General features: G+C 41.3%; 1 protein-coding gene and 1 long non-coding RNA gene across 4 annotated transcripts in view; one reads left to right on the plus strand and one right to left on the minus strand.

Annotated features, from left to right (window-relative positions):
* Window positions 1-14626, plus strand: part of LOC114221977 (uncharacterized) — a 52719-nt gene that overhangs the window by 17522 nt on the left and 20571 nt on the right. The gene's annotated exons all lie outside the window — the stretch shown is intronic.
* Window positions 10401-14626, minus strand: part of CAMSAP2 (calmodulin regulated spectrin associated protein family member 2) — a 107081-nt gene continuing 102855 nt past the window's right edge. Inside the window, exons 16-17 of the mRNA XM_028120290.2 lie at window positions 13949-14067; window positions 10401-13319 (exon numbers count right to left, since the gene is read on the minus strand). Of these exons, the coding sequence (XP_027976091.1) occupies window positions 13014-13319; window positions 13949-14067 (425 nt within the window). The 3' untranslated portion in view covers window positions 10401-13013. The remainder of the gene's footprint in view (window positions 13320-13948; window positions 14068-14626) is intronic.

Below are 14626 nucleotides of genomic sequence, written 5' to 3' on the forward strand. Positions count from 1 at the left end.
CAACCACCAGTTCTCTGTATTTATGAGTCTATTTTTGTTGTTTATCCGTTCGTTTTTTTTAGATTATATATATGAGTGAAAAGAAATGGCATTTGCCTTTCTCTGAAAATTTCACATGGCAGGATCTTGGTCCTTTTTTTATGGCTGATTAATATTGCATTATATATTACATATATAATATATAGAGAACGTGTATAGAATATACAGAGAGCCCCTACACACCACATTTCCTTTGTCGGTGAACACAGGCTGCTTCCATATCTTGGCTATTGTAAATAATGCTGTAATGAACATAGGGATGCAGATATTTTTTTTTCAATTAGTGTTTTCATACTGTTTTCCACAGTGGGTGGACCCATTTCTCTTCCTGCCAACAGTACGCAGAGGCTCCCTTCCCACCACATCCTCGCCAACACTTGTCATCTCTCTTTGATACTAGCCATTCTCACTGATGTGAGGTGGTCCTTCATTGTGGTTTTGATTTTGCAATTCCTTGATGATGAGTGATGTTGAGCAGCTTTTTATGTGTCTGTTGGCCATCTGTATGTCTTCTTTGGAAAAATGTCTACTCAGGTCCTCTGCCCATTTTCTAAATTGGATTATTTGTGGCTTTTTGGTGTTGAGCTGTATAAGTTCTTTGTGTATTTTGGATATTAACTCCTTATGGGAGATGTCATTTGCAAATAACTTCTCCCATTCAGTAGGCTGCCTTTTCATTTTGTTGATGGTTTCCTTTGCTTTGCAAAGCTCTTTATTTTGGTGTGGTCCTGATTATCAATTTTTGCTTTTGTTCCGGGTCCAAATTCTTCGCAGACATCCCTCCCAGGAGATCCTGTGTTGGGACCAACGTTTCTATGTGTGTGCCCACCCAGAGCCCACCATGCTGTCACCAGGAATGAGTGACGGACCTGTTGGGCACTCTGGTGTTGAAAATTGGAGGTGGATTATCAATCTTGATTCAGTTCACTTAACAGTGAGCTCCTTCATGGGGCAGGCAGTGTTTTAGGCATTGCGAGAGAGAGGCCTTGAGGCAGGGGATAGAGACAGACGCAGCCTCTGCAGCAGCCAGCATGCCAGAAGTCAAAGTGATAAAGGCACAAGTCCTCTTGCAGGTTAGAGGAAAGAAAGGTTACTTCTGATGGCAAGAGTACATCAGAAAAGGCCTTCCAGGAGATGGCCGGTGAGTGCAGGTCCAGGAAGGAGCTCAAGGGTGAATTAGAACAACAGGACATGGGCCCGGTGTGACCAGAGTCCCGGGTGGGACACGAGTGGCAGGAGAGGAAGCAGGAAAGGTAGCTGGGAGCAGATCACAGGATGATCTTGATTTCGTTCTGTAGGTAGTGGAGAGCCACTGGACGTTTGTGAGTAGGGCATGACCTCTGTCTGTTTTGAAAAGATCACTGGCAGAACTGTGGATTGGACAGGGAGAGGCTCAGGCCAAGGAGACCCCAGAGTAAGCTGTTGTAATTACTTGTGGGGGGATAGGGAGCATCTGAAATAGATTACTGGTGGTGGGCACGGAAGGATGGGGATTAAGAGATCTTTGTAACATTGTGGGTCTCAGCAGAGAGGAGTCAACGATGGGCCTGGGGTGGCTGTGTTTGGGAACTATATGAATGCCTTCCCGTTCACTGGGCTCAGGGAGCACAGAGAGGCCTGTGCAGCTAGGTATTCTGTGGATAAAATAATGTATGATCCAAACTGGGGCACTTCTGAGAGTGAGAGGACCTATGGTAATTAACGCGGGCCATAAACCAGGACTGTTCTGAGCAAACAGCCACATAAGGTCACTCTAGCTTGAGGTCCCTGTGGTCCATGGGGATCCTCAGGGAGTGGGAAAGCTTAAGGAGAGTTGGGCATGCCTGTGTCCAGACCATTCTTGTCGAGATTGTTTCTCCGTGGCCAATTACAAGAGGCGGAAAGGCACGCCAGAGGAGAGGCCAGAGAGTGAATGGTTTCCGGGTGGTCCCTCCATGGGCATCCCAGCCTCAGGCTTGAGTTTCCTCTGAAGACCCGCCCAGAGGGTGGGAACCTGTGGGGGCTGCTGGAGATCCAGAGCAGTTTTTCTCATGTCTGATGAGTGACACCCACACTCCTGGGGGCCTCAGGGGCCGCAGCCTCCTTCCTTTCCTGAAGGCTAGCAGGAGCAGTGCTTGCTTGCCAGAGCCCGGAGGCGATTGGGGCCAGGCCCAGTGCCACTGGACTTCACTTCCCCTTGGGGACATGTCAATCTGGGGCAGGGAGTGCATAAGTGATTGTGAAAGCTAGAGGTGAACAGCCAGGAAACCGCCAGGTGAAAAAGAAGAATGGGGCAGGGGACCAAGAGGGAAGCCTAGGGAGGGGTTTGAGGGGGAAGGAGAAGTAGGCTGTTTATTAAAAACACAAAGATTCTTGCTTCCTGGGGCTGTGGTCTCATACCCAAGGGAAGTGTGTGGCCCAGAGCACAGGGCGGATTCTCTGTGCTGCGGCCGAGCTCTGCAGGCCTTTGTGAACCTGTCTGGATGCAAGGAAGCCCCAAAGGCCAGAGCTGGATCGATTTCTATTCAACTTTCAGTGACCAAGGCCAACTCCACAATTCTGCTCACTCTCCTCCTCCGGGGTGGGGGGAGAGCGGGTAGGGATTTCCCCACAGGATTAGAAGCAAGTCAACCACTAGAACACTCATCCTGCTCAGCCGAGAATCTTGGCACTCTCCAACAAGTGTCAACAGAGCAGAGGTTGTCTTCCCTCTTTCTCCACCTCGCCGCCCGGGAGCCTTCTGTGACCCTCGATCCCTTATGGGCCCTCTGCTCCCTGGACCAACTTGGTTATGTGGGTCAGCCCTGCCTGCCCGCAGAGCTTCTCTCTGTCCCTCACCATGACCGGCACAAGCCTGACAACAGAGGAGACAACAAATAAAGATCTCATGCTTTGGACTAGGTTGCTTTCAGGAATAGGTTTATTTTCCTTCTGTCCCTTTATGAGCTATATATGTAAGTTCTTACAACTTCTTCCCCCAGTTTTAATTTTTCTGTACACATAATCTTAACCCGTTAGGAAACATTTTGAACATTGTATTTGTCTTTAAAGGCCATAGAAGCAGATTGTAGACTGTAGAATAAGGTCCGTCCACCCAGGCCCAGCACTGTGGCACGACCATATGTAACATTTTGGTGAATTTCTTTCCAACCAGAGGAGAGAATCTATTTGTAATCCCATTGTTTTTGGATTTTCTATTTTTTTTCACATTCCATTTCAGATATTTTCCACATATTCTTTTTAACACAATAGTTTTAGAGTTGTTAGTAATTAGAATGTACACAGTTTCATAGCCTGCTTGTCTCAATGCCATATAAATCCACATTTTTCTATGTTGCCTAATACTTATGTTATTTAATATAATGTTTCTAATAATTTGATTTTGGGCATTTTGGATTTCTCCAGTATTTTTTGCTGTTACAGAAATTTGTAACAAATAACTGCACTTACAAACTTTTCTTTCACACTCTTATAGTATAAATGCCCTTGAGAAGGTCAAAGGCTATGAAAATGGCTCAATGCAGATGCTTATAACGACTAGTAATTGTATGGCATCGTATGAAGGGTTTGGGTTCAATGCAATCTTGTCAGAAATATTCATCAGTAAGATATATTTTTTCCACTTTAATAGGTAATGAAGTAAAAATGGTTCCTCATTTTAATGTACATTTCTTTTTTATAAATAAGATTGAAAGTCTTTCAGTACTTAATTCTTCTTAGGTGACCTGGCTAATCATGTCTTTCATACATTTATCTACTATATTTTTTATATGAACTATTTAGGATTAAGCATTGTCCCATTTAATTCAAATATTCTTCCAGACTTTTTTTCTTGGCTGTTTTCCCTTTATTTTTAGTTTTACATTTTCATATAGTCAAATTTGTTGGTCTTAGCAATTCCAGAATTTAGAGTGTTACTTTTTCTTTGATGGTCTAAAAACATTCAACTGTATTCTTCTTTTTAATCCACCTATAGTTTTTTTTCTAGATTTCTATCCAACTTTCCCAACACTATTACATTAAAAATACATATTTTTATAAACCCTGTTCTCCCGTGTTGTGATGTCAAATTTATTGAATACATATATGTCATTGTGTCTGCTTGTGGTCAGTGAACAAACAGAACTTCAGTCAGATTATTAGTGGCAGGAGTCTGGGTTCTGTTATCAGCTTTATAACTTGACAGCGGTGTGATCTTGGGCTCCAGTCTCCACATCTTAAAATGGGTGTGATTGCATCCACTTGATTGGGTGTTGTGAAGATCATATTAGCCCCAGTGCACTGAAGGCCCTGTCTCCAAGCAGGTTGTGAGCAGGCATCCAGTAGATGCTCTCCCCTCCCTACGGGCTCTGCACCCGCACGCCTAGCGCTCTGCGCTCCCAGCCTGGGCTGCATCACGGAGGACTGCTCATTTCCACCTGTCTTGCTGCCAGACTCCCCTGCTTGCGCCACCCCTCCTCCCCTCCAGGACATGAGGCTTTCTGTGCACATAGTGAGTGATCAGTAAATGGTTTTGGAATTGCACTGGGAATCCAGGAAGAGATAATCCCCATCTGGGGGTCTTCAAGTCTTGGACAACCAGAGTTCACTGGACCTGGTGTCACTGATCATGCATTTCACAGGGTGACAGAGGCTGCAGGCAAACTGCTGACAAGGCCAAAGCACAGACAGACAGCATGACACCAGTTCAGTTGCGGTTGACAGGGAGGTTAGCAGTAATGGAGACTACAGTGGGAGGAAAACCCCACAGAACCATGTGTCCTTGGGTGTCCACACCCTCTCTTGATAAGTACTGAATCGGGAATGGGGAGTCCTCTGTTTTATTCACTATTACTGACTGATTGCCAAGATGAGGTTTCCCGTAGACCCCAACCTCTGAGCCCCAGAGGGGACCCTGCGAGTGCATGGGTGAGTACGTAGGCAGGGAGCCGTAGAATAATGAAGGTCACGATAGTTCTTGACCCTGCCCTGCAGCCTCACCACCTAAGGGGTGGCACATACCAGGGAAGGGGCCCCACCCTGGATGCCAGAGGCCATGCAGAATGTTTCAGATGTTCAATCATTTCCGAAACTTTCAGGTGCTAAATATGGGGTGGCTGGGCAAGGACAGCATCTGAGTTAGCTTCAGCCCACACTGCTGAAGGGTGACTCAGTGCAAAAGCCCAAGGCCCGTAGCTGTGTGATTGTCTCGGGATGTACCCCAGACTTCGCTGTTAGCCTTTAGGAGGAGGGGGAGGAGTTCAGATGGAAGTGGAGCGTGAGGGCAAGCGTGTGGCTTTCAAGGAAAGTAAGGCTCCCCTCTGTCCTCCGTTGCAGGTTTCCGCAGTTCTTTTCAAGGCCAAAACAAACCCATCAGAAACTTAAAAGACAGGCAGTAGGGAAGTCCCTCGATATAAAAATGGCCCCAGAATTTGTTTGGAAAGGAAGTAACATTTTTCTCTTTATAATTATTCTGCCCACAGAAGCTTCTAAACTAGGACTTGCAATGACTTTTCAGTGATTTTACAGAAGGTTGGTTATGGGAAAGTTAGTGTGAATTTTCAGTTATTTGCGGCAGGAATTTGGCAGTGTTCCCTGTGGGTTGATAGGGACTCCCCCACACGATGCCTCGATTCTGCCACAGATCAGTGAAACCAGTTTCTAAGGTCACCTTCAATTCAGACTGACTCTGTAAACAGCCCCTTCCTACCACAGGGCAAGCACTCGATTAGGTAACATGATGGACACAGTGCTTCCTCTCAAGCAGCTAACTAACACATTATTGGAGAAAATGAACTGTACAAGTATCTTTGACGTGAGGCCGACTGTGGTATCCTGCATTATATCAAGGTAAAAGCAGGTCAGCCTTTCTGAAGAAGAGGTCTGTGTTATAGGAAGGAGTGACATGAATGACAGGAGTAAGACCTTCAGTGGTCCCAGGCACCAAAAGGTTACAAATCAAAACACCCCAGCCCCATCCTCTCTGCAACCGAAAATAAACCATAGAATAAATATAATAAAGTCCTTACAGTTTGATTTTTTTTCATGATTACTGTGATGAGTTATTTGAAATGTCAAATTTTTCTGAGTTTTGGTGTGCCTGTTGGATATTTGACTATCAGATGTTCTGATGTTGCTGAGAAGCCAAGTTTCAGCAAGCCTGTGAGAGCTCTAAATGCTGAGCTCACTGTGACGATAAGGCCCCATGGGAGTTTTTGACTAGTAGGGAGGACAGGGCGAAAGCAGTGCTTTAGGAAAATTCAGTACCAGTTGGCAGCACTGTTCGTGGTGGGGAAATGGAATTAGGGAAAGATGAGCTGGAGGCCCTTGCAGAGTTTAAGCAGGAGCTGCTAACAACTGGACACGAGGCTGGTGGCAGTAAAGATGAGGAACAGATGGAGAGTGTGAACACGGACAGATCTGGTGGTTGTCCGGTATGAGGGAGGTGCCTTCTGTGTTGGACAGAGGAAGGAGGAAGAGAAGACTGTGAGGGTTTCAGCTGTGGTGGCTAGATATATACCAGGTTTTACTAGGAGGTTGACATTTGGTTTTTAAGCTGGTTGAGCTGGGAAAAATCTTAAAAAAAAAAAAAGAAAAAGAAAAAGGGCGCCTGGGTGGCTCAGTCGGTTAAGCATCTGCCTTCGGCTCAGGTCAGGATCCCAGAGTCCTGGGATAGAGCCCTGCATTCCTGCTCAGCGGGGAGCCTGCTTCTCCCTCTGCCTGCCACTCCCCCTGCTTGTGCTCTCTGTCAAATAAAAATCCTTAAAAATAAAAGAAAAAAAGAAACCGGTTGAGTGGGGGACAGTGGAACTTCTAGGTGAGAGGCTTGAGCTGGCAGTCAGGTGCATGAGTGGGGCCGCAGGGAGCCTTCAGGCGGGAGAGGGAGGTCCTGGGCAGAGGTGCCAGTCGGAGCTGGTATTGAAGGCCTTCTTAGAAGGGAAGTGGAGGTTGAGCAGGGCATGAAGGAGAACTGAGCCTTGGGATTGGCCCATAATTTGGGGGTGGGGAGGCACATGAGGAGCTGAGAGAGAAGGTAGGGGAATTGAACACCACTGTGTCATGGTCACCAGTGGTTTGAATTTTTGAGCTGCACCTGGGTCCCAAGGAATGGCCTGTGTAAAGCGGAGGAAGTCAGACCACGTAGGTCAACATGGGGCTATTATTTCCTACTATAATATCTATAGTAGGAAATCATTGGTGGCCTAGCAGAAATCATATTAAGTTTTGAGTGTGATTTTGAATCTGGACTAGGCAGTCCTCCTTATATTTATTCATTTGACAAATCAATTTTGAATACCTATTTAGGCACTGAATGTAAGGATAAAGAATCCAAGCATGACCTGCCTAATATGCAGAGATATATTCGTGGTCCTCCCAAGTGTTCCAAAGCAGCCCTCTGATGAGTCTGCAAACTTTTGTATCTGGTAGGAGGGGACAAGAGAGCAGCAAAAAAACAGTGCAAAACAACAGTACAGTACAGCAGTCTCTGGCTATGAAAGTGAAGAGGATGCAGTGTACAATCAGCTAGCTTTGCCAAATGTTGATGACCATAAAGTAGGCCTTTAAGGCTCTATCACCAGAACAATGTCTCTGCAACTCAAAACTCAAGTCTCAAGAAAAGTAGGATGTGGCCCCTTATTGGCTGATGATGTAACATAGTCTTACGTTCTTTATAGTCAGTTTTGGTACGAGTGAACTTGCTTAACAAGAACCTCTTAACTAGTCATAAGAAAGGGGCCCGTGCTTCAGGTCCACACCTCTATTAGAGCGTAGAGTTTATCAGATGCTTGTAAAGGTCTAACGGCATCCGCCTCAAGACGGGGGGCTGCTTGATGAAAGAGCCCCCATGTCTTTCTGACCTAGTCTCTTGCAACTAATTATGGTTTCCTGGATAAATTTGATCATCCTGTTAGCAGAATTTATTTCTTTCCACCACATCTGTACTTTCTCCTTTTCTTTCTTCTTAGGAATCTAGATATTTAAGAGTATGGGAACCCACCAGTCTGATTTTAGCCATTGTTGTGTTGATGCTGGTTACAGTTATTAGGCAAGAGAACAAAATCCACTTTGACGGCAGGTTCTCAGTTTTCTATCAATGATGAATGTATTACTAACTAGTATAATTATCAGACCTCACGTATTTTTATTCCGCCACATCCACAGCAGTGGAAAATGCACACTGTGAGGCACAGCGAAGGGGATGTGAAATCAGGTTTAGACGCCAGCTGTGATGCTGCCACTTACTAGCTTTGTGTCCCTGGCCATTACTGACCTTTGAAGCTTGATCGTCCTCATCTGTGAAATGGAGATCTTAATATCTCTTCACAGGAAGGAAGGAAGGAAGGAAAGGAGGGAGGAAGGGAGAAAGGAAGGAAAAGAAAAGTACTTTTACGTCATAAAGCAGTATTAAAGTGAAGAGTTTCTACTTGCTTGAGGGTTGAGAGCCACATTTCCTTTCTCATATAAACATGCAATCCGTGAAGTATGAATAACTGGGTGGGGTCAGGAATCACTGCAGCTGAATATAACTGTAAGCTGGCGGCCACGACACATGCCATCCCGCGTGTCTTCTAGCCCTGGGGTGCACTTCTAACACCAACAGGTGCTACTGAAGGAACAGATCAGCCACCTAAAACAACAGATTGAGGTTAAGCAGAATGAAAGACATCCGTATTTTAAGTACCACAGTGGCTGTGCTTACCATGTTAAGAAAACAAAAGCCTGAGTGGGTCTTAAAACATTTTTTTAACTTGTTTGCTTTTATCATCTTCAATGGAAAGTGAAAGAACTCATTTTTTTCTTTTTCTGACATAACTGTAAGCCGCTGTGAATAGAGGTAACCTGAGTTATAGACACCACAGTGACATTAAACACACACACTAATCCTTGCTGTCTGCGCATCTGGACTTGAAATACCGAGGTGCTAGAAGGCCCAGATGCCAAACGCAGGTGACTGAAACCAAATTCTAGACAGCCTTATGTGACGAGCAGCTGGAACGTACCGACCCAGGCACACACCACCCTCCCAAAAATGGTACAGAATTGTTTCTTTTAAAAGCAAAACTGCCATTAAGGAGACATGGATCTCATAATTTCTTAAAGATTTTATTTATTTATTTGAGAGAGTGAGCCTGTGAGCAGGGAGAGGGGCAGAGGGACAAGCAGACTCCATGCTGAGCGCAGAGCCTGTCACCAGGCTTGTCTCAGGATCCTGAGCTCAGGATCTGACCCGAGACCAAAGAGTCCGATGCTTAACTGATTGAGCCACCCGGGTGCCCCAGATAAGATCTATACAGATAAGCATCGATACACTTCTGAGGGATAGGAGAACTTCACACTCATTTTATAGATGTGTTTTTCCAATGCCTGATTCCTAGGTCAGAGTATTACAACTACATTTCTTTTGCTGGATATTATTATTATTTCTCCATGTGCACAGGTTACAAAATAAAAATGTTCCATTCACTATAGAACATTTCCCTCTGCCTAGTTTTTTTTTTTTTTTTTTTTTTTAAGATTTTAGTTATTTATTTGTCAGAGAGACAGAGCACAAGCAGGGGGAGTGGCAGGAAGAGGGAGAAGCAGGCTCACCGCTGAGCAGGGAGCCTGATGTGGGGCTCCATCCCAGGAGACCTCTGAGCCAAAGGCTGACGCTTAACTGACCGAGCCATGCAGGCATCCCTCCCTCTGCCTAGTTAAGAACTATCAAGCAGCCAGATCAGGGAACATACTCTCAAATTATGAGTGGGCTCTAGGGTACCATAGTTTGTGTAGACTTCTCTAATGCTGCATGAGTCTTACAGTTAAATATTTTTATTTCTGAAAATTATAGCATTACAGAATACTGTGGAAGTACAGCTGTTTTTGAAGCTGGGGTACACTATCAGAGGATCGAAAGGTAGAGAAGCACACTTGTATTTAGCAATGGCAGAATTTCTTCAGGTATATAATTGTGTATGAAGATTTTGTTGTTGTTATTGTTATCTTTTTTTTAACTGCTCTGGACTGAAAATATCCGCAAAATCAAAGTGAAACTTAGAGTAAATCAAGAACTGTTTTGGCTACTATAGATCAGTGAGTTCATTAGCCATTCAATTTCAAAGGTATAAAGTGTCGATTCTGGCACATTTTAATCCTTCACCAAAAGAAAGCAACTTCACATGACAGAAAGATGTATCATGAGCACAAACATTTATACACCACTATGTAGATGGTCTGAGCTAAGCATAGAAAGTTAGACTTTTTAACATTGCCTTAAATCAATATTCAATGTCCAATATTATCAAAAGTTGCCAAATTGTTAAATTTAAACATAGGTTAAGAGGTAGGAAAACTGTATGATGAGTTCACCGAAGTTCAAATATTAGGGAAAAAAACACTTTATTCAAGAAACAGAAAAGGAGTCATTTGGTGCCATGCTTTTATTCAAATGAAAGGGGAAAAACTACACTGTACCAGGAAATAGCAAATATGACAGTATTTTACAGCACAGCATCTTAAAAAAACCTGTAAGCAATGCTCTAGAGTGGACAGGTAAGCACACCATACACTGTACATTGCCCAACAGTGTCCATGAAACCATAATTAAAAAGCTGAACTTGGCTTTAAACAGCCAAATAAAAACTGGAACAGTCATTCTAAAACAAAATTGAAAAGTCAAGAGGAATTGAAAGCTTTCCAAAGCTGTGTCAAATAGAATTTGACAGGCTACACTGGAAACCATGACAAGTGTTTGGCAAACTTAAACTGAATCATCATCATCATAATTTGACCTCTAACGATGAAAGCACCAGTGTGTTTCAATAAGGTTGATGGGAATCTCCAGACTTTATGAAATGCCATAATTTTCATTTGTGTAATTTTTAAAACATAATTTTTTTAAAAAGCTGCACCATAATAAAAAAATCTGCAGACTTAAAGAAATATATCCATATTCCTTCTGTATTAATAAAGTAAAATATTATTCTGGGAGCAATGAACTTCTGTGGCAATGTTCACGTTCTACCTTTAGACATTATGGACATTCATTGTTGGACACACACAAATTTAAGAAGAAAGAGTGGTCCTACTTAGCTTTATATAGTTCCTCCATTGTCTTGCAGCCAATTTAAAAAAATTTAATGGCCAAGTAATATCACAAAGAAGATTGATTTGATAAGGGTAATTTGATTGAAAAGAACAAATTTAGTAAAGTGCTTATTAATTCTCCCTTTGACTATTATTTACCGTATTTCGATTAGATTTACTATTTTTTTAAACTAGGCTTAATCTAAACATGTATCTGGCAGTCACTTCCTTCTGTGATAGAATCTGTTGTCTGAAAGGTAAAATGTGCAAGTCCCCATTCTTAATATTCATATATTATATACACAATATGTATACACTTAAAATATAAGAATTACATATCCTGGTCTCTTACATGCAAACAGTAGATCACAAATAGTTTTGAGCTACACATATATCTTGCACAGGTATTGGAAAAAAAAATCTGAAATTTTTTTACAGTTTTAACAAATATACATAAATATAAGAACATAAATTACAGTAAAATATTGACAGCATTTGAGAAAATGTTGATAACCCAGATGCACTGATGCCTAAAGGCCTTATAATAATAGAAAAGTACAGTTCAGAGACATCTCATTCCTATTCTCTTTTAAAATAAGTAAATACATCATATGAGATATTATTTCTCTAAACAACTCAATTAGAGAAATGTATATATTTTAGTCTCTACTTCCCACAAAAGAAAACCAACCCTGCATCTCATTTATGATACAATACTGTCTCTCCCCTCTACGTGTACAGTTGTCACAACACTGAAACATAACAGGGTCACATAATCATTCAAGTCTTTTCCTGAGAATGAAGTTTTTCCCCAACTAACCCTCTGATATACATTGTTAAAGGAACAAAGATCATGTAGAGAAGATTTCAAGTGTGTACTTTAAGCTGTTCCACTTGAAAAGGATAAAAAAAGAAAAACTCAATATAAGTAAAATAATGTGAAGCTATTTTAAAATTAAAATGTAGCCCTTTGTACATGTTTAAAAATTCTAAATATAATTTTTGTATCAGTTATAAATATAATGTAAGGACCTCTTGAGAACTTGTGGCAGGAAGTCTTACATCTTCAGATTGAAAGACTACTCTCAAAGTGTCCTTCACTTCTGCCAGCTTATAAAGTGACTTACTTTAAAAGAGATAGAAATCCTTTTTTGTTAAAAGAACAATCTAAATTATTCTGAGTTGGCCAGAAGTGGTGTAAAAACAGCACTGATTTAATCAGCAACTTCTTATAACATATTCTTGGTTAAGCTCATGTGGTTTAAAGCGAACCTACTAGCAGCTCTTTACAATACCTCCTCTTATTTAATAGAGAAATGTTAATACTTGAGTGAATAATAAATACAGAATTGTAAATACTTAGAATAATCCTTGCAAATGCTCTAACACCATTAAAACATGAGGGTTATTGTAAAACTAAACACTAGTGTTTGTCTTAGCATCATAAGAAAGGTGCGAGTTACCTCTGAAGGCGCATTTCCTATGCTCATGATCTCCACATGAAACAAAATACAAAGGTATCTTAGATTAAACCCCCAGGAGAGAAAAACAGAAAAATAAACCATCTGAAGACAAGAACGTACATTAAAAAGTTAAAAAAAAAAAACACATAATTTGTAATCTTAGCCATGTTTCAACCATAAGTCCAACTAGTGTCCATGAGAATTCAGTGCTTCAATGTGTCTACTATCAAGCAGGTGAACCCGATGACACAAACCTCCATTTGTGAATCAGAACATTTCCTTCATCACTTGGACTTAACCACCTATGTGAGAATCTTCTGCACTCCAAAATACTGTGGCTTACATTCCAGTTGTTCATGACAACAGAGCTTAATGTTCAGTTTCAATTAATAAAAGTTTTGTTGGCAATTAGAAAGATTTTCTATAGGCAGGAAAGATGAAGTGCAAATTTACCACGAATGTTCTGAAGCAAGTATTTCCCAACTCCTATGCTTTAGTGGGTAGAAGTTTTTTGGGTGTTACTGGTCTCTTGGTCTGCCATAAATGACTATGAATGGTAATCGCATCAACACTGGCAGATAAAGTTTTAGCAGGTATGTGGCTAAACTGTTTCCTGTCAGAATTATATTTGTAAAGTCCCTCAATCATTTTTTTAGTGATAGATTTAGGGCCTATCCCAGTCAGTTTATTAATTTCTTCAGTTTCTGGGCAGTAAGTATACAAAGACCTGAATTGGCAGCCTGAATCCCGGAACAAGATTAAAAAGTTGTTGGCATCTGACTTCTCCATTTCCTTCAGAATAAAAAACAAAACAAAACAATAAAAACTCTTAAACATTTCACTGTATAAAATTTATATAACTGTTTTACACCTATCTTGGTCAAATATTATGACATTTAAAATATAAATTCTGAAGAACTAAAAATGTATATTATAAAAGCAAAGTACACTTTAATTAACAATGTATGTGAACACTTCACTTCTGAGGTTCTGTTGGCTCTGTGTGGATATTATTATCGTGCAGGAAGATATGAAATATCTGCTAAATCTTGATCTTAGTCAAACAACCATTAACAAACCAGGCACTGATTATCAACTTTGCAATAGAGCTTCCTTTTAAAAAAGGAAAATTACGTTACTTACATTTATAAAACATGAACAAGTAGCTCTGGGCAAGAAAAGAACTTATAATTTTATATTATTATCTAAGTCTCTCCTAGTCTTAATTAAGTCCGCAGTCTTCTAAAATCCTGTTTGAAAGTGAACTAACTCAATCTAAAGTTAAACATAGCTACAGATCTTTTATACACTGTTGAAATCCTAGGAGGGGATGAAGGGTATTTTCTCTCGAACTGGTAGCAGAGAAGACTCCTATAACTTTAGAATACTGCCAAATTTAATTTTCATGCAAACATACTTACCTCCAGTATTTTTTTCTTCTGACCTTCATTTACTTTTCCAGCCAAACAGCAATGAGCTAAAGCATTTTGTATTATGTGCTTATTGGATTTTGCACTGGGTTCTTTGTAGAGCTTTGGTCCTGTGATAACAATTTAGCAGCAAAATAAAAATACCATTCCTAAGTCAGAAATACTACTATGTTTAAATGATATAATTGTTCCTATATTGAGGAAACACTAACAAAAAATCAAAATCTGTGCCTAAAGGCCTCTGAGTGGCTGTACTCCAATTGGAACATTGTTTTATCCACACAGGGAGACATCTTAAGGACCTTGCCAAGGCTGCTCTGAGACAGTAGTGCTAAAATCAAACAGGTCGTAATTGCCACACTGCTTCACCTTCTTTCTCAAGTCTGCTAAGGTTACCAGTGAACTTAAAGCAGAATGGGCCCAGGAGTAATTATAGCTTTTAAAAAGACAAGAAAAGCTTCATCTTTTTCTTCATCCACATACCTGAGTTTTTTAAGCATTTGTTTTCTTTAACCAATTCTACTCCTCGGTCTGCAAAGCAACGGAAGTACCTTCTGCCATTTTCCCGGAAGATTCCTACTAGGAAGGATAGTAGAGTACAGACTCCCTATTTCATACTGACTCACCTCTGTCCCGGAAGGCAAGGACTGTCCTTACCCTTCATAGTGA

The sequence above is a fragment of the Eumetopias jubatus genome, unplaced genomic scaffold, assembly GCF_037043125.1.
Source record: "Eumetopias jubatus isolate StellerSeaLion01/CBP00866 unplaced genomic scaffold, mEumJub1_p1.0 scaffold_12, whole genome shotgun sequence".
Classification (NCBI taxonomy): Eukaryota; Metazoa; Chordata; class Mammalia; order Carnivora; family Otariidae; genus Eumetopias; species Eumetopias jubatus.